Source organism: Protomyctophum bolini (genome assembly GCF_963924005.1).
Source record: "Protomyctophum bolini genome assembly, chromosome: 10".
Taxonomy (NCBI): domain Eukaryota; kingdom Metazoa; phylum Chordata; class Actinopteri; order Myctophiformes; family Myctophidae; genus Protomyctophum; species Protomyctophum bolini.
Genome location: NC_137871.1, coordinates 30,075,755 through 30,094,648, shown reverse-complemented (window position 1 = coordinate 30,094,648; position 18,894 = coordinate 30,075,755). Strand labels below are relative to the sequence as shown.

The 18,894-nt window shown below is 41.5% G+C and overlaps 2 protein-coding genes across 3 annotated transcripts; both read right to left on the bottom strand.

Moving 5' to 3' along the window:
- Positions 1–505: 505 nt before the first annotated feature.
- On the bottom strand, positions 506–11,514 carry sytl4 (synaptotagmin-like 4). Of its 2 annotated transcripts, none has more exons than XM_080774551.1 (17): positions 11,095–11,514; positions 9,058–9,224; positions 8,418–8,477; positions 6,843–6,952; positions 6,365–6,476; positions 6,079–6,252; positions 5,880–5,994; positions 5,658–5,757; positions 5,452–5,552; positions 5,204–5,302; positions 4,417–4,595; positions 3,770–3,872; positions 2,917–3,078; positions 2,383–2,485; positions 2,192–2,300; positions 1,500–1,708; positions 506–1,177 (listed from the first exon to the last, which is right to left on the bottom strand). In XM_080774551.1, the coding sequence occupies exons 2-17, from the start codon at positions 9,174–9,176 to the stop codon at positions 1,029–1,031; spliced, it is 2,004 nt and encodes a 667-aa protein (XP_080630677.1). In that variant the 5' UTR covers positions 9,177–9,224; positions 11,095–11,514; the 3' UTR covers positions 506–1,028. The 2 variants fall into 2 exon arrangements, with proteins under 2 accessions (XP_080630677.1, XP_080630676.1); XM_080774550.1 differs by having other exon boundaries at positions 8,262–8,477; positions 11,095–11,513.
- Positions 11,515–12,818: 1,304 nt separating this feature from the next.
- On the bottom strand, positions 12,819–18,688 carry trmt12 (tRNA methyltransferase 12 homolog). Its single transcript, XM_080774553.1, has 7 exons — positions 18,556–18,688; positions 17,355–17,520; positions 17,042–17,237; positions 16,801–16,951; positions 16,595–16,704; positions 15,972–16,129; positions 12,819–13,563 (listed from the first exon to the last, which is right to left on the bottom strand). The coding sequence occupies exons 1-7, from the start codon at positions 18,630–18,632 to the stop codon at positions 13,144–13,146; spliced, it is 1,278 nt and encodes a 425-aa protein (XP_080630679.1). The 5' UTR covers positions 18,633–18,688; the 3' UTR covers positions 12,819–13,143.
- Positions 18,689–18,894: the final 206 nt, after the last annotated feature.

The following is an 18,894-nucleotide window of genomic DNA, read 5'->3' as shown; positions in this document are numbered from 1 at the left end:
GCAGTGGACGCTCATAGTCCACATTGCTAGGGAAAATACAAGAAAAATATAGCTTTTAGTTATCTTTCAATGAACAGTAAGTTTTAGGACTGGAATTGGAGGTAAAATGATGAAATGGTTGTGGAGCCAAATTACCTTACTACAGAGGACACACATTCTGGTAGAGAGCGAGTGTTTGGAACCAACTGATTTGTACATGGTTAAAAACAGATGAAGACATTTTCCTTTGTTTTTATTAGAGAATATTTAAATCCAACATTTAGATAATTTCTGATGGACACTCAGACTAGGTCTAAAATTACAAATCTAATTTAATAAAAAATATAGATTTTGTGCAACTACTATAAAAGATAAGTTAACATATAAATGTATGAAGCTTGCAGTATAATGAATTACCAAGGACCATGATATTACTGCATGGACTGAGCTATGCTCTGTTTTTAACACCAGCAGTTTGTTTAACATTTACAGTATAATGATGAGTTTTCCAATTAGGAAATCATAATGCAACATTACACCATTTATTGTATATGAGTGCAGTGTGATTTCTGAATTGCAAAAATATAAATAGTTGAAACCAACCCTACAGTGAGTGCATCAAGGCACCTAAAATAAAGCAAGAGCTTATGGCACATATTCAACAGTGACAAGAAAACAATTAATTCCTGCAAAACAATTGGTACTGCTTTGTGAAGAGACCCAAATGGCAGATAATTGACTATTCACATGTCAGCCATGTTGTTCTGACGACATCTTGTGTGAATATGGCAATGTCCTTTTAAGACTTAAAATATTTGTGTAATAATACATAGAGGCATATGTGTCATGGGCTTTAGTGTTCAGCTGGCAAATAAGCCATCTGTTAGCTTACAGTAAATAATATTAATGTTTGTTCAGACAAGCCGATTGGGCTGCTGGTCAGCTTGGCTTGCAAATTAATTTAAGTCAGTCTCACAAATTGCCTCTAGTCAGCATGTCCCCATCTCAGTGTCCACACACCTCCAGTTTGGAGTTTATAGTTAGTGTCCTCATTTGGCCTGGGTCTTCCCCATAGAGGAGCGCAGCAGAAGAGTGCCCTCTGCCCATGAGTCTGGGTACTGCATCATCTTCTGCCAGATACTAATTTCTTCTCCAACCGAGTCCATTTCCACTTCTTCCTTCCCAGTCGCCAGAGTGCCTGCACAGGCAAACAATTAGCACAGTGAATACATGTGTACACTCAGCAGGGTAAAATATATATAATAATCCAGGAAACCTCTTTGAATGGGGCTTTACTGTAATGGAAATTCGGAACCGGCTTCTCTGACAAAACATTATGGACATGGATAATACCATTTTACATTTTCCTCTAAGGGGTCTAAGAATAAAGCCATTAAATGTTTTTCTGTGTATGACTAAAGGCGCAAATAGATGTAATTTATTGATGCTGAGCCTGGTATGGTCCTTTAAGCCATGAACAAGCAGGACAAATGCATTCAGGTTCAAAATGAAATACGTACCAGTGCCAGTGCTGAGGCGAACCCCTCCCAGAAAGTCATTACTAGACAGTGCCTCTCTGTCCCACACAGTCAACTCCAGACACATGCCTGGAAGCTGCTCCAGGCTCAGCTCCTTGTATACAAACGTGTGGTCATAGTGAGGATTCAGACTCTTCTTCACCACTGGGGTCTTCCTCTTTGTGAACTTGGCCTTCGCTGGTAATAAGTATCTGTGGTGGCAGAACAAATAAGTGTTTTAGCCATCAGAGTGAAAATTGCCTGGCCATAGTAATCCTATGAGGACTATGTGATGCATCTCTTTAAAATATTGCTGCAAGGTTAATATTAGCGGGATCATACAAAGCTAATTTGAAAACTGGAACCACTGGGTACTTGAATCTGTGTTGAGTTTTACTTATCGTTGCTGTCGGGCAGAAACTTATTGCATCTCCATTTTTCAGTTTATTTGTTTATTATATTTTCATAAATGAATGCCCTACTACTTCATCATACAAGTGTCACACAAATGAAGTGAAAATAACAGATCTACAAGTTCAAATTGGCTCAAGCGTTTGTGAGCATGTATTGGCTATTTTCCTTATTTTAAATCTTAAAAACAAAAAGGTTTTGAACATACCATTTCTGTCCGAAAGCAGTGTTCTAAAACAAATTGATATGTTATATAGGTGCATGGTTTGGCACTGAGCACTAACCCTTTCACGAAGGAATCTGACGTGCCCCCAGATTTCATTGCTGTCAGACTCTTTGCCTCTTTAATCAGGACGTGCAGCTCTCCCCCTTCTTCAGCCTTTGCCTTTTTACCTAGAGGAAAACACTCGCATTAAAACACAGGTTAGAGCTGACTGTGCGTGTCTGCTATGCTCTTGTACAAGCAGTACCTTACCTTTGCGTTTGTCATCTGTTGGTTTTTTGGGTGTGATATACTTCAAGGAGATTACCAGCTCCCCTCTGTACTGAGCAAAGATGGAAGCCTGGGCAGGAACTCCCTGTATGTAAGATAACCATGTTACTACTAGACTGGAACTCACCTATGCTTTTTATGGCATAGGCAGCCGCCGGGAGAAACTAGGCACAGCTGCATGACATGAGACTAATTAATTAGAGCGACAGAGGGAGAGAGAGGAGTGTGCGTGTACGTGTCAATTTAACGATCAGAAGTCAGCAGAGAGTGAGCGACGTTTGCGCTACTGTATGCCGAATTGAAGTGGATTCGGCCCCAGACTTTATAAAAACATCTGGGTTTCCGAGGCTATGTTACTACTAGATTAGAGCAGATCTGAAAGCTCTAAATCAGCTATTTTCAGCAAAGACATTTGTTGTAGAGGGGAAAAAAGAGAGGACAAAGTACAGAGCCAACTCAGGTCAAGTTTACTAAGTATAGAGAGTGATTTAGTTAAAAGCCCTCTCTGTGACATACCTTGCCCATGAGTGGAACACATTGCTCCTGAGGAGAGTCCAGGTCGTGGCAGTCCAGGGCAACCTCCACCTCACCCAGGAAGGCGTTGCGGCTGATGCGACCGTGGTGCCACACAGACAGCAAAATGGAGCGGGTCTGCAGCTGTGAACGACTGATGGCGTACTGGAAGAGGACAAGGGAGTCGAGTGTCTCAGGTGATTATTGTCTAAATCAGTATTTCTCAAATGGGGGTACATGAATCCCTAGGGGTACGTGAAGCCTGTTAACAGCATGTGAGAGAAATTGGAAGAATGTAATTGTACTGTTCAATTTAATGATAAAACATTAGCAAACTTTGTGTCCACCTCCTGATCTAGAAAGTGTTACACCAACACCTGATTAACACAACCGTTATTAAATGGAAAGCAATAGTTATTTGAATATTGACATAAAAACTTTTGACTTTTCACTCCATTTCTTACTTGTAATGTTATATAAACGATATAAAGAGCTCATCAAAAACCAGGAAGGCTATTAATTATTTTGCCTTCAGCCACTGTATTAAAGTTGCTGGTATACATATGCAGGACAAACAAGACGGCAATAAAATCAATATTGGTTTGCCGTCTACAATGTCAACATGGATCTTAAATGTCTGTGTAGGTGGAGTCATTCTCTAAATGAGACATGGAGTGGGATCAGTAATGAAGGAGTGTCATTAAGTCCACAGCCTCTGGCCGGCACACTTTTCTGGGGGCGAACATTAGTCGGAAATAGCTGATCTACAAGCTAGATCGTCTGGCGATTTGTTGTAGAGGGGAGGCCCCCGTGGGACCCAAGTATGAAGTATATACTGTAAGGTGTGTGTAACCACCTTCAATGTCTCTTTGTAGATTGGGTTCACCGTGTTCCTCTTGGTACTGGTTTTCCTTTTGCTTTGCCGGGTCTTCTCTGGGAGAAGGTAGCATTTGACATATCTGAAAAGCAAAAAAGTGGGGTGGGAAAAGGGGTGTTTACTGTTAAATTGTCCTAATAAAAATGTTTTGTAATTGGTGCAGAAAACCCAACACAACCTTCATTTCTCTGCATTTCTCAAATAAAATGGGATTGAAAAAATGTCTGTTGACTTTCAATTTCCTGTGGAACTCGAGTAATCACCTCTAGGAAGTCATTATGTAAACACAGCAGCCCCCTTATCAAAGTCAAGTTAGGGGTGTGTATGGAGTAAACAAAGATTTCTTGGAGTCACATTGTTTTGAGTCAACACTGCTGCAGCCTATAGTTTGAAGGGTTGAAATGACAGACATTGGACCAGGTGTACAGAAAATATATGGGAATGAAATGCCTTAACTTTGAATCACCTCATTTTAACATCAGTACTGAACAATGTTATGGATACGAAGAGAAGGCTATTCAACACGCAGGGTTTCCACTATGCTGCAAATTACACTTTTTGCTGTGCTTTGGTCGATCCCCACAGTGCAACCTGGCTCAGTGGAGTGCTAGCTAGTGTCTACTTACGGGTTGGAGCGTCTCCGAGAGGAGTCCCCGTAGGCCAGCCGTTGACACTCATTGATGAAGACATTGAAGCTCTGGGTATGTTCATCATAGCTGAGAGAAAAGGTGAGGTCCCCAGTCACTTCTACACAGTCATAGTCCCCGTTCTCACTGTAGATACTCATCATACTGCTCGACGTGCCCTGGAGAAACATGAAAGACCTGGGATGAGATACTGTTGAATAATTATTGTTTACTGTAAACTGCACATATACACATCAATTGTAAAAAGGATATTTTAAACCAAATCATGTAACCACTTAAAAACGACTTCGTAAACTTGACCGGTTCGGCGGTTCTGTACTTGGTCCACTAGAGAAACAGACAATGTCCCATTAACTTCACACCACATCCTGTGTGGTGATGCAATAAATGACAAGCTGTAAACACAATGCTGTGATCACACAAAGCCGCAGACAAGACATTTTCAAGGAAGACAGGGACATGAAGCTACAAGCTGATGCCCGACTGCGACACTGCATGATGCTATGCTATACAAAAAAAAGTTGAGCTGGCTTCACCATTTTAGTTTTTGTTTCACCATTTCCACTCCCCTATTCTCCCCACTATTCCTGCTCTATTCGGTAAAAGGAAGACAAATTCACAGTTCCTGGTGCTACCAACGTTACCCCTTTCATTTACACAATGTGGCTTGAGCCACACTTTAATGGCGATCTGGCAGCAATGCTTGGTTGTTTCGTTAGTGTATGCACGCAGCATTAGGAGAAAGATCAATAACAGTTAGTTTTACCTTTGAACTGGCCAGACTGGAGGTACTTGAGTTCACCGTCTTTCTCATAGAATAGATGCTAACCAAGTTATCAATATCCTCATCTTCCTCCTCGTCTTCCTGTAGTAGTACAGTAGACAAGTATTAAGTTATATACACACACACACAACAGCATCTTTCCCTGTCAACCTCTCCTTGTTGGAGATCAAATAAGACAGATACCACGATTAGAAATTGTGAAGGAGGAAAAAGTGAGGTTAAAGATTTACCTGCAAATCAAGGCCTGGCACAGAATGGCTCCTGCTGCCCATAGATCCCTGTGATAGCTTGCCACCTCCCTCCTCACGGAGGTCCAGGGCTGACGTGTGCTCTGTTAAAACATAATAAAGTAGCCCAGATAACAGAGCTCAATCTGACACCAGAATTCTCCAATGCTCGGAAACGGACGCAGGGAAAAAAGAGACAGGAGGCTTACCTGGAGGCTTTGGACCATGTTTGATACTTTTCTTGAAAAGTCTATCGACTTCCATGCCACCTGCCTCAGAACTCGAACTGACCTGTTTAGCCTCCGAGTCCTACAGTGAGAGGGAAATTATGTTACAGTCAGCCTGTAACCACAGATCGACTGTGAAGCCAATCTGTTATAGAATGAGCTACAGTATACATATAATATACGTGTAGTAGCCAGGTCTCTCACAGTGTTTGCTAAAGAGTCGGAGCTGTGAATGCTGACTCTATCAGGTTTGATGGGGGTGGTCAGACTGGAAGTGGTGGATCCAGCTGGACTTGATCGACCCACTGCCTTCTCTTCCCTGGAAGATGATAGCAACTTAAATGTTGTCAAACTAGCATGTACAGTAGCGCCATTACCTTTGTACCTCTGCATGTTCATTTACCTCGGTAGGTCAGGTGTCCCACGGCCAGACTCTGTCTCCGCTTTAGTACTGCACAGACTGGCCTTTTCTGCAGACTCTGTGTCGCTGCGTTGTTGCGGGTCCTTCGACTCGACATGCTCCTTCTCAGTGTAAGACTCCCTCGATGCAACAGACCCAGAAGCATGACTTGGTGGACTGTCAAGGAGAATGTGTCAGCACTGGTTGGAGATTTCATAAATCCACAAATCAAACATCAGTGTAGAATATATTTTAGGAGTTTAATTACAAAATTCATGTGATTCATCACCTCTTGTGCATTGTCTGATCTTTCTGTCTGGGTCGAGGCACGGGGGCAGGTTGGCTGGGATTCAACTCTGGATTATTTAACAGCAATTCACCCATTGTTTCCCTCTTCTTCACTATATGACAAGACAAATATTAAACTTAAGCCCTGCATACATCGTCATAAGATGAATAACAGAAAATAGCTGATTTAAAATGTGTTGTGAGCTTGTAGATTGGCCACTTTTGTTATTTTATATTATATTGGGGGAAATGTGGAATATATTCCCCTGTAATGACTAAATAGGGACACCAGGTTTAAAGCAGTTAAATCACAAGCGAGCCTACTCGCAGAATGTTTTTTTCCTTTTCTCTCTTTGTACTATTTCCTCATTCCATTTATTTGGGACAACAACATTCCAATGAACCAGACATTCCTTTCGGCCCGAGCTTCCTTGTTCAACAGTGTATGCCCACTTCCTCTTTCTGCACTCGGTACTCACATGGCGGTCTCTTTTTTAGGGAGCTTCTCACCAGGTCGTGTCCAGGACTAGTGAAGAAACGGTTGACCCTTTGATCATAGAACCAATCCCCTGTGCATTTCTTTATATTCCTATAAAACAAAATAATTTACTTCCTTATTGCAATGAAGGTTCTTACACAGATATAGGATTTGCAAGTGATGATGGTCTCACAGTCAACCAGAGAAAGAACCAGCCACTGGAGATCTCCGCCTACCGATACTATTACGAATTCAATGTAGGGGCTACAACAGCAGAGAAAACCTCTGCTAACAAACCTATACCCGTGGCCCACTACTTTGGAAACCAATCCAGATATCATCCCAATATAACGGACTGCCCTAAAGTCGTTGTATTTGTCACTCCCATCACTCAAGAATGAGTCAGTAGTTCTCTTTACTGGTGGTTTATTAGACCAACTTCATCATACCAACAAACCAACGGTCGTAAACCAACGTCAAACTATAAAACAGAAAAATAAACAACGATCAGAAAAACCTTGAACATTTAACAGTAACACATATGAAACACATGACAAAACTGTAACAGGAGGCATCCTTTGGTTAGACATAGCATTGGTTAGACATAAGGTGAGGGGTGCATTGAGGACCGGATTAAGGTTGGTGGGCGGTGCGTTAAAACGACCGGATTAAGGTTGGTGAGGGGTGCGTTAAGGGTTGGGAGAGGGTTAAGGTTAAGGTTAGGTTTAGGTGTGCTGCCCCGTGGGAGGTTAGGGTGAGGGTTTGACATAGATTGTAGGACTAACGACTGGTCTAACCAATGACTAGTCTAAACTAAGTACTGCACCCGAGAAAACAAATACACTTGGAAATGGATATTACCGTACCTCACTGGCAGGGAATGCGTGCAGTACATACGGGAGCCCAAAGAACACAATAAACTGTAACAAAAATAATCCATCAATTAAACTCGTATTGAAAACATAACATAAACCAAACACATAACTTGTGTTGACTTGCCATTGAGGCAACATACCTACCTTGCCAGCGACACCACGCTGCTTACAAGCATCCCTCTCACGGAGGTGCAAACATGCTCTGGGCTAGTGAGCTTCTACCAGGACACGACCATATATGGTAATCCACCGGAAATCACCTGAACGAGCTACTTCCGTTATCAAATACATGGGAAACCGAGTTCAAGAGAAATACATTAAAGAATACAAAATGTGACCATAAACTCACATTTTATGGCAGGCACAGGATTGGTTCTGTAAAGTATTATTTTTAATCTTCAAATTGTTTCCAATGAATTTTAGCCTCTACATTGAATTTAGATGTCAATAGACGTATCGGTAGGTGAAATCTCTAGTTGTCTGGCTAAATGAGACTATGGTCAGTCAAGGCAGAAGTAATATACAGAAAAAAGGGAGTCTCTTACGACTCTTTGGCACACACACTGCACAGCCAGGATCCACTGGGCTGGGGTGTTCGGCAGTTCCGGCACACGTAGTGTTTACATGCCCTACATTGGCTAGAGGTGAGAGTCAGGCGACTCAGAGGCTCCTGGCAGCGACCACAGGTGCGTTGACTGTACCTTCCACTTCCGCGCTTGGCCCCCTTCCTCTTGATGTCCAGCATCTCTGCCTTCAGCTTCCTGTAGCAAGAAACACTCATTTGCAAAACACAGAATACCCTTCAATGTTTGTATTACTAGCCTGAGGAGGCAAATGTTAAGGATGACAAGGGTCTTAGTTTTAGCATGCAGACAACAGCCCTGTGATTCTAGAAAGCTCATAATGAGGTAGATGTGTAAGTAACAGACTGCTAAAGACAAGTGCTAAGTAAGTAGACTTAAAGTCAGACAAACATCTTTACTGCAGACAAACATTTTTACTGCACACTAGCTAAACTAAAAAGTTTGCTTTGGACGAATTAATCTGTTCTTTAATGGAGGAGGCGCCAGTAAACCTAGACCACTGGGTCTTGGAAAGTCTGATGATGCAAGGTTGATTAGGTGCGTCTTCTCTTGAATCTAGGGGGACGCGTTCTAGCGTACACGCACCATTCCGTTCTGTCCCTGTGCGTGCACGTCAAAAAATTACTTGTACCACGGCGTGGTACTGTGTTCTACGAGCATGACACCCCTGGTGTCATGTAGATGCGTTCTGTGTGTTACTATTAAGTCAGTCATATGAAGTCATTATGTCAGTGGATACAAAGATTGTTCTTCTCACCGTACACGCTGCTCTTCAGCCTGCCTGAGCTCCTCATCCCTGCGCAGGACCTCCAGGATCACCTCACGCTCACTGTCAGTCAGGAAGGCCAGGTTAATCATGTCTGCAGCCTGGGGCATCGTCACTTCACAGGTCCTGTGCACAGGCTAACCAGCCCAATCCAGGGGCTGTGAAAGAGGGACAACAAATACTGACTTGACACTTTTTTACTAGAAGTCAAAAGGTGAATAATGTTTTCGTTTATGACTTACAGATCTTTAGAAAGTGAATAAGAAGAACGGAAGCCACATCACCTTGATTGAATGTCCTTAGTATGTTCAATCATGTTAGTCACAGGATTGGGTACAGACTACGACATGGATAGACAGGGTTGTTGTTTTTTTGCGGCTTTCACCTTTATTTTATATTTTTTAGGCTGACAGGAAATGGAGAGAGATGGGGGAGTGACATACAGTAAAGGCCGTCGGGATCGTGAGTCGAACCCGCGGCACACTGCCAGACTTGGACTACCGGCCAAGGTGCCTGGACCGCTGAGCCACAGCCCAAGCCGATAGAGACAGCCAAGGGATACACTGCCTGCACACACCTGCCTGCCATAACACTCACAGGATGACCAGACACACAGGTAGACAGTCTGGCACCTGCCTGAGGCCACACTTCACACTGAGGGCAGATTGTTAAGTCAACTCACTTTGCATACAATGACATCACATGCCAATAATGCCATAGTATTGACACAATTGACAAGCATTAGTTTTTCCAAAATAAGTAATGTGTTCCCCAAATTTATACCCACCACCAGTCAGTCATGTGACTATCAAAAGACCATGAGAATTAAGTCACCAGGTTGGGCTTTAGTTAGAGCTATATTTCCAGTACACTATGTCATATGATAAGAGGAAGTATGGCATGAGAACATACATAAGTACATAACATGGGCCATGGCCCATTTTTTTCCCCTCTTAAAATCAATAAATCACAAGATTCAAGTCTCCCAGCAACCAAGTTGTCTGAGACTTAAACCCCCACAGGGAGCCTCAGCCAGGGTGAAAGGTTAACTTGTGGAGAGAGTGGGAACAGGACAGGCTAAAACAACAAGGGCTCAACCTATCCTACAGGGCTGGCTCCCACCCTTTAAGGATACAGAGGGCCGGGTGGAGCTCAGCTGCTTAATCCTGATATGAAGGTTGTCATTGGCCATGTTCCTATCTGAACGTCACGCTCCATTTGAAGCGACAAGTTAAACAAGTGTCTGAGAAGACGAAGTAGAGGCGAAAAGTTGAGTTTTCAGATGTGTGCTGATTGTCTTCTACCTACAGTTACAGTACACACACAATCACAAAAATAAGGAAACTTTTTCCTCATTGTTTGAATGCCTTAGGCCACCCAGGCTGGCTCAAGCACACAGTAAAATACCAGTAAAGCAACTTCCAGGGAATTAACCTTGCATGCATGCGTCATTAAAAGATGACAGTGAGGACATTGCACTAACTAGAATAATCTTTGGGGGGAAAAAAATGAAGGCATGACATGGGGTTAGGAGGATATCAAGCTACCTACCTACACTATAATTTAGTGTCTCAAATTGCACCAACTAATTTCCTCTTCACCAAACTCACAACAGTAGACATACAGTGTACATTTTCTTTGTACACTGTATTCACACATACTAATTTCTAGTTTACTTCTGATTCTAATGAATTTAGAGTGACAAAGCAATACAGACTGTTGTTGTTGTCGTCTGTTGTTGACAGATAAAGTAGATCGATATGGAATACATGAAAATGTATGGAATATCACAGCCATTCAAGGGCTGGGATTATCAGTAAATGTAGGGCATATTTATAACTGTTAACTGATCATTCACGTGCAATTAAGTAGTGCAAAATCGATTTTCAGTGAACAAACACTAAATAAATAATAATAAATAGTGCACTAAATAATGCAGTTGTGCAGACTTGTGAAACGAATGTTTTGGCGTGAGAAAATATTGAAAAATAACATACTGTGTAGTGTACATCATGAACACATACACACCTGTTGTTCAAAGTTGTCGTCTCTCCCGGGGATAGGACTTTCTTCTCACGCTGCGGATGATCGGAAGACAATTTCGCAGATGTATAGAAAAACCGTGTTCAGAATGATAAAGTACTTTCATTCATACAGACTTTAGGCGGCTTTTGGTGTGGTCGTCGTGAATAGATCCATTTAATTTGAATTACCTCCCTCTGCGGCGACAGTGCAGCTTGTCTCGTACAGACTACACACTGACACTGCGCTCCGCTCCGTTTGGACTGGAGGAAGCTTCCAAGTACCCGGAAGATAAGGAAGGAAAGTTTGTGGTCTGCCTCCACAAGTGCAGCTCCGCATTTTCCATGACAGGTGTATTTATTTCCTCTTGTCTTGGCTCGGTTGTTTGCCTCCCTCGCCGTCTATGTGGAAAATTCGGGCCATTAATGAAATTCTGTAACACTTGTTGATTTCTGAAGAGGTCGACTGACTCAACTCCCCCCTCAAAATTATACTTGGTAAGTAAGTTAGAAAATTGGGCGTTTGTTTGGTTTGCTGCAAAAGCACGTCATTGCATCTCATGGCTGGTGTTGGTGGTTTTGATTTGATAACATCAGCGTGGGCCGTGGCCCTAATACAAAGGCCAAAAAATGGCAGACAAAATTGGAACTATTAAAAGTCTGGAAGTAGGTCTGGCCTTGGCTTCATTAATGAATCGTGCATTAGAGCTATGGAACAGAGCTAGCCTGAATGGGTCCTCTGGTTCTCTCTCTCCTGAGAGGAAATTGTTGAGCGACCTGCATTTATTTTCAGAGTCCAGTGACTGTTTACACTAGTACACAAGACACTATAACAGTGATAATTGTTGTCTAACTTTTTAACAAAAAGCGTTTTGTAACCCATACCACAGATGACATAATTTGGTGAATGTCAGTTCCTTTTCGATTTTGTTTATCTTTATAACAATATAAATATTGCTAGTTGAGTGTTGACACTTTAATTAAAATTCAGGCACCTATTCATATTTACACAGATATTTGACAGCATCTGTCATCGCCTTAGCCATGCTGCAAACTCTACATTAAGAATTATTCATCAGCATCATTATTTTCTCTTTAAGCAGAAAAATGTATAACCTTGCAAAAAGGTTTAAATGGCTTAAATGATTTGTTACTTTGTTCTTAACAGCTGACCACGGCCATTGCTAGGTTACAGTAAGGTACTGTAACTAAGGGGGGCTGGGGGGGGTGCTCAGTGCTGATGTCAGTAGATATGATGGAATAATGTCTCCCCTAGGGCAAGTGTAGCCGCAATTTGCGGCTAGGGCAAGTGCTACTTGCTGTAGCACCTGCCCTAGCCTCAGCGACCTTGCAAGCGTATGCAAAGGCTAAAATTATGTAGACAAGTATACACTTCTCTATAGAATGCTATGTCACATAGCATTCTATAGAGAAGTGTATACTTTTCATTGTAAAGATATTCTACTGTCTACTGACGAATGTTAGGTTCTTAGCTTACTTATATACGACACTTACTTATGATCCTTGATGACTATGACTATTACACTGATTACCATGTGCTCTTTCTTACTGTAAATTGCTCTGGACTTAGAGCGTCTGCTAAATGCCTTAAATTGTATATAGAACATAGAGTGGTATTTTGAAGGTGAGACAGTATGTTGAGCACCAACCCATTGGCCAAAAACCTTTTGTTTGCCTTTGAATTTGCCTCTGGGGTCATCGCCAAATTCCCCACGTAGAGACCGGATGTCGGCCCGTTCACTCTCCCTCGGCCCTCCTATTCCGGTGGTGCTCCTATGTTTTCATTCCTAACACAACAACGTTGTAACAGGAGTTGCCGACAGATTCAGCTGCAGAGCTCTGAATCTGTCTTCAGAGATTAGTTGAGCACACATGAGTGTAAGTTGCCATTTCCAACATTCAGTCTAAAAGTTCACAATGAGTTGTGAGTGACTTTGTAGATCAACCATTTTTGTTACTTTTGTGTACTGCAAAGTATAAAACGGGGGTTATACACAGCTTTTGTCTGACAGCAACAACATGGAACTTAAAACCATTATTGGAATGTATTACTCGTCATTGATAGTGTCAGTTCATCATAGAGTGGCCTGCACTCCAGGTCCAGCACCACATGGTGAATATGAGGTGCATAAGACTTAACATGCTCTAAATGCTGGATACTTGTTGTCCACCGTCCGCAAGTGATGTCTTTGAATAGAGAGGCAATGCGATTCGATGTGTCATCAGCCCAGACTTGCCAAACCTCTCTGTGGGTCTTCTTCACAGAAGCTGTTTGGGTTGGTTCACTGGTAGCTGCAATGACTGCTGGGCTGTGTACTGGTGTGGTAACATTCTGGTGAATGTGTAAAACACCCCCAGTCTTCCTCTTCAGCAGTCGACAGGCAACAGGCCAGCCCTCCTCAGAGCTTGGTATTAGTCCAAGGTTTACTCTGTCTGCAACATCACATAGCTGGAGCTGAGAAACGTCAATCAGATCGGTTGTTATTATGGTTTTGAGTTGCCCCAAGACATTTTAGTAATATATACTGTAGTTTGCCCGAGACAGAAATGTAACCACTTTCAACTTGGCACATCCCTATTGTGTGTGTGTGTGTGTGTGTGTGTGTGTGTGTGTGTGATTAATCATAATCAAATTGATTATTCAATTAGTTGTAATTTAGTAATCGATTAATCGAATTGGCAACTAATCACGAGTTTTTTGCAATTCATCATAGGTGATTTCCCACTTAACCATAGCTTTCCAGTGTTAAGTGTTAACTAAACTAAAGAAGAATGAGCCATTTCTCTTCCCTTACAATCTGATGATAGTTGCACAGTAGCGACTGCAAAGCAAAATATGACACATAACGATTATAGTATCAAGAACAAAACATATGGCTTGAATATTTATTTTTAAATGACCTATTTGAGTTCAGAAGAGTACTGTTCCTTCTAGACTGACACATGTGTAGCTATTCTTTAATCAAATGTATGCAGTCAGAATAAGCCTAAAGACACCATGAGCTTTAATTAATTAAAATTTAGTTTGTCTTTTATTTGAATAGCAGCCTAATCAGCAGCTAATCAAATTAAAATTTGAATGAATTATATTTTGTTGAACAGTGGTTCCCAAACTTTGTCATGTCAAGGACCCCCAAATTGACACTAATTAGCCCGCGGACCCCCATTTGAAAATATACGCCAGGGACCACCCATAAGGTTTTTACGTCGCTAGCAGTGATTATCAACCCGTTTTAATTTCAAGTACCCCCAGATTGACATGCATTAGTCAATTTATATTGTAAAATCAATGTTAATTTAACTCTGAGAGTGTATACAAATGGAACCAAATGGACCAGTTCCATTTGTACACTCTCTGAGTTACAGACCCATAAGAGTCCATTTGGTTTCAAACTATCATTTAGTTGGGGTCCCCCCTGGAACTCCCTCAAGTACCCCCAGCCCCAGGGATCCCCGGACGGCCGGACCCCACTTTGGGAACCACTGAGTTAGAACATGTCTAAAATATATTTTTGGTGATAGGCTAAATAAGTGTCATGATCCGATTAATCGATTAATCGTTTAAATAATCGGCAGATGAATCGATTAAGAAAATAATCGTTAGTTGCAGCCCTAGTGTGTGTGTGTGTGTGTGTGTGTGTGTGTGTGTGTGTGTGTGTGTGTGTGTGTGTGTGTGTGTGTGTGTGTGTGTGTGTGTGTGTGTGTGTGTGTGTGTGTGCGCGCGCGCATATATATTTTTTTCTTCAGTATTTTTTAGATGCATTCCCTCCCCAGTCAACTGAGTCTCTACAAAGGAATACTCCACACAGTTCTTCTAATGTATGTCCATGTCTTTATTGGTAGAATGAATGATCACTGCATGGTGCTAACTAAGTCTGTTAATGTTCACTGTATTATTGAAGCAGGAAGTGGAAAGGTTGTCTGCGTGGGTGGCACAATCATGCAGACATCAAACCTACAGCCACTTTCCACTCTCTGCAATGTCTGTGAGAACCAAGATTTCACAGTGGATTCTGGTTATTGTAGGACCAGACAACAAAGAGCCATGTTCCAAAACATTCTGTTTACTAATCAGGTATTCAAAACGTCACAAACACAGTGGAGCATTCCTGTAACTACATACTGTCAACCAGGCATCCCTATTGGGCTGCATGTCATTATAGGAAAACATTTTTTCAAATGTCAGATCTACAAGATCACAACACAACGATCCAACATGTTCATGCGACACCAGCATAGAATCATAGTATAAAATAGGCAATGATTTGATTAAGTGAGGGAGGTTGTAGTCATTTTAAGTCAATGATGAGTAGCCGCACGTGCACACTTGTAGCTGCCAGTGCCAATACAATTTTTGAGTGTTGCAACCACTCCAAGGAACAGCAATGTCCGTCCTAACCTATGTGACTGACTATGTCCTAACCTATGTGACTATGTTTAGAGTACCAGTAGGGGCAAAAGTGGCGCTGTTGTGCCAGAAACAGAGAGATAGTGTTGCACTGTTGCCTGCTAATTACAGAGAGAGAGAGAGAGAGAGAGAGAGGGGAGTTGCACCACTCAGTTCACACGGGTGTGATCTTTTTTAAAGGACCAACGTTTCGGACAGACTAAGCTGCCTTCTTCAGCTTGAGGAAGAGTGAAGTAGTCCCACACAGGAAACCTGCATGCACAGCTGATACACTTTCAAAGTTTAATGCAATCTTTTGGTCATAGACATTCATCACAAGCTGTAGCAGTGTGTGGGACTTTATTTTACACACCTGCTGTAAACTGATTTCTTCAGGTGTGAAATGTCTTTATTCATTATTCATCATTATTTATGATTAATGCTATGAAGTGTAAAAAGAGATGTTTTCTCCTTACTTGTCGGTTGTCTCCATAGTGAACGGTACAGCGATTTGATACCCTGTTTCCCTCGAGGTTTTTCTTCAGTGCTATCACTGCATCAAGATTCCATTCACAAGCATGAATGTGGCTAGCTCCTGCATGCACCAAATATGGGAGAGTAAAGTATCCAATACCTGAGACAAAACAAAGTTAGTATTAGATTTAAAGGGATTTTAAAGTAAAATATGTGATTCCTCTTGGGATATACAGTATGTAGTGTGCAGTATGTATAAGTGGATGAAAGCATAGAAACTAGTTTCAATTAGGAATGTACGATATTCAACTTTTGTCCGAAATGTTTTGGTACCTTTTTAAAATACAATCCAGATAACCATCGCCACTATGGGGTGCCAAAAAGTCCCTGAGCGCCAGTTTCTATACATTATTTTATTTTATTTTAATTTATTATTATTTTATTTTTTTGCCCAACGTTATACACGTCTGAAAAAGACGTAAAAGACGTCGTTGGCGCTGTGGGAGTTGCTAAAAAAGCAGTCAATTAAGTCCTTGGCAGACATTGAGTTGGAATCACAGATTCCGGGTTGTAAAATATATGGTATTTATTTATGGATGATGGTTCTGCATGTACATTTTCCTACCTGCATATAGATCCACCACGGTCTCCCCCCTGCAGTCAAAAGCAGCTACCCGGATCTTCTCTGTGATATTTCCCGCAGAGAACATGGATTTGGTAACATCAAACTCATACCTGAAGTAATAGTAGGACTTTTAATAGATGCAACATGGCGGGACAAGGTATAACATAAAAAGACATCTGCTGATTGATTAGGCCTGCATTATTCACCTTATTCCATTGTCTATATGTGTCACCCAGCTGTGTTTTCCTAAGAGCATGGTCACTATAGGCGTTCGAAACCCATCCCTGGAGATTTGGCTCATGTGTGCCAGGCGCTTTGCACCCAGCCCCTCGGCAACGGCTGGCCACAGCTCCTGACCTAGTGCAGTAAGTATAATATATTGTAACTGTGATTACTTGGCACGCCTCTTGATGAAAGAAAAAGTGTAACCGAATTTAAGGCTGTTACCCATTTTCTTCCACACTGGCCGCGAGAAAAGGTTGTCTGCCATTATTACCAAGTCTCCATGACGTTGGTAGCTGTGAGGAATATCCCCTTTCAGATCGTCTGTCCAGTCCTCTCCATACGATTCCAACAGATCTTGCAGGACGTTTAGTAGTTTGCCAGTTGTCCTTCCCCTCTCCCTCTTTGATCTGGGCATTGCCTGTTTCAGAAGCGAGACAAAATGGAGTGAAATGCACTGCATTCTTAAAAAAACAAAAAAACAATTCACCCATTGATGATACTGGAATGTACTATGTTCTCCAACAGCCTCCATTACCTGACTCCAAACTATTTCACAGATGCCATTGGAAGCCACTTGATTCTTGCTTTGCAGATCCAGTTTTGATAGACAGGAAAGTAAGATGGGCAAGGCCACTCTGCCATCATAGTTTTTCTGTAGACAGAATCTCAGATCTAGAATTCCTTGGGACTGCAAATCTTTCCTATAAAATAATAATAATAAACACAAATTCTAAATAAATGATTTTATCAAACAAAGGTTTACCAATCAATAGTCTGTATGCATAAGACATCACAAACTGTTTTAAACAAACCAGCGCTTTGGAGCCCTAGAATGGCTGAATGTAATCCATGCCTACACGCATTACATAGTAACAAACAAAAATGTAAACTTAATTATTTTATCAAAGGTTTACCAATCGACTGTCTGAATGCATATAGTTAATGATTAATCACATAAAACTCTCTTAAACAAAGTGCTTTCGTAGCTATAGACTCGAGAATGGCTGTGATATTACATTTCGTGTCTTTCCTATATTAATTGAATATGAAGGACCCGCATCGAAACAAGCCAGAGCTTGAACTGTACTCCTGTCCTTTTTACTGCAAACTGTTAATAAACGAAGTATTTTCAATGAATCAAAATTCCATATACATGCACACATTACATTGCCATTGATTGATCAGTGCAAAAAAAAGTGAGCAATTTATACAAATCGACAGGTGTCATCATCATTAATTACACCACACCAACCGAATGGACCTACGCCATTACCCCCCCCCCCCCCCCCCCCCCCCCCCCCATACAAAAATAAACAAGTGACAACCAGGTCGCAGTAATTAATTAATGGGTGTAGAAACGGAGCGCTAGAACATTTAATGCCGCCGCGATGAGTGGCATATATAATATGAGTGATTTTATGGATGTGCGCCTGTGTATAGAAATGTATGTAGGCCGCCACAGCTGGGGCTTGGATGATCATGCAGGACGGCCATCTGTCATGTAATATTATGTCAGTATCAGGGCAGAATCTGAATATTCTTTCGTTGCTATTACAGTAGCAAATTTAGTTAATTTAGAAAACGGTGGACCCTCTTGTAAACAAGTGCAATGCTTTATGGTGTCATCCACTCACAGTTAACAGTTTTTGTATTGAGTTGTGCTTGAAATGTACTGTAATTCTGCAAACTGTTCTATAAATACTTCCATCAATCAATCAATTAATCAAACGGCTTACCTCATTTTCTCTGCATGGCATTGCGGTACACGAACGCACGGGACGTGTTCCATTTCAACGACGCACGAATACAACATTGACAAAAACAAAAGTAATCCTGAAAAAATTATATCAGGAAGAAGAACATATGTAACGTAATAACATGTTGCCTGTCGGACTATTATTAAGACGGGACAATTTGAAGTGGAAAACTTTATTGTAACAAAAACATACCATAGAAACAGACAAGTAATGATGGACTGTAGTCAAGTGCGTCGGTGATCGCAAATAAGAATATCAAATAAAGATGAACTTTAAGTGCAAAAAATGTGAATATCATAATATGACATAAATCTTAAA

Bases quoted from the DNA above. Each gene is read 5' to 3' on its own strand.
- sytl4 (XM_080774550.1), bottom strand. From the start codon at position 9,176: ATGCCCCAGGCTGCAGACATGATTAACCTGGCCTTCCTGACTGACAGT. The intron at 2,301-2,382 runs GTAAGGTACTGC...GTTTTCCTCTAG, and splicing joins AACAGATGACAAACGCAAAG to GTAAAAAGGCAAAGGCTGAA. The intron at 1,709-2,191 runs GTTAGTGCTCAG...CTGCCACCACAG, and splicing joins TCAGATTCCTTCGTGAAAGG to ATACTTATTACCAGCGAAGG.
- trmt12 (XM_080774553.1), bottom strand. From the start codon at position 18,632: ATGTTGTATTCGTGCGTCGTTGAAATGGAACACGTCCCGTGCGTTCGT. The intron at 17,521-18,555 runs GTAAGCCGTTTG...ATTATTTTATAG, and splicing joins TGCCATGCAGAGAAAATGAG to GAAAGATTTGCAGTCCCAAG. The intron at 13,564-15,971 runs GTAAGGAGAAAA...GACGTTTCTCAG, and splicing joins ACTATGGAGACAACCGACAA to CTCCAGCTATGTGATGTTGC.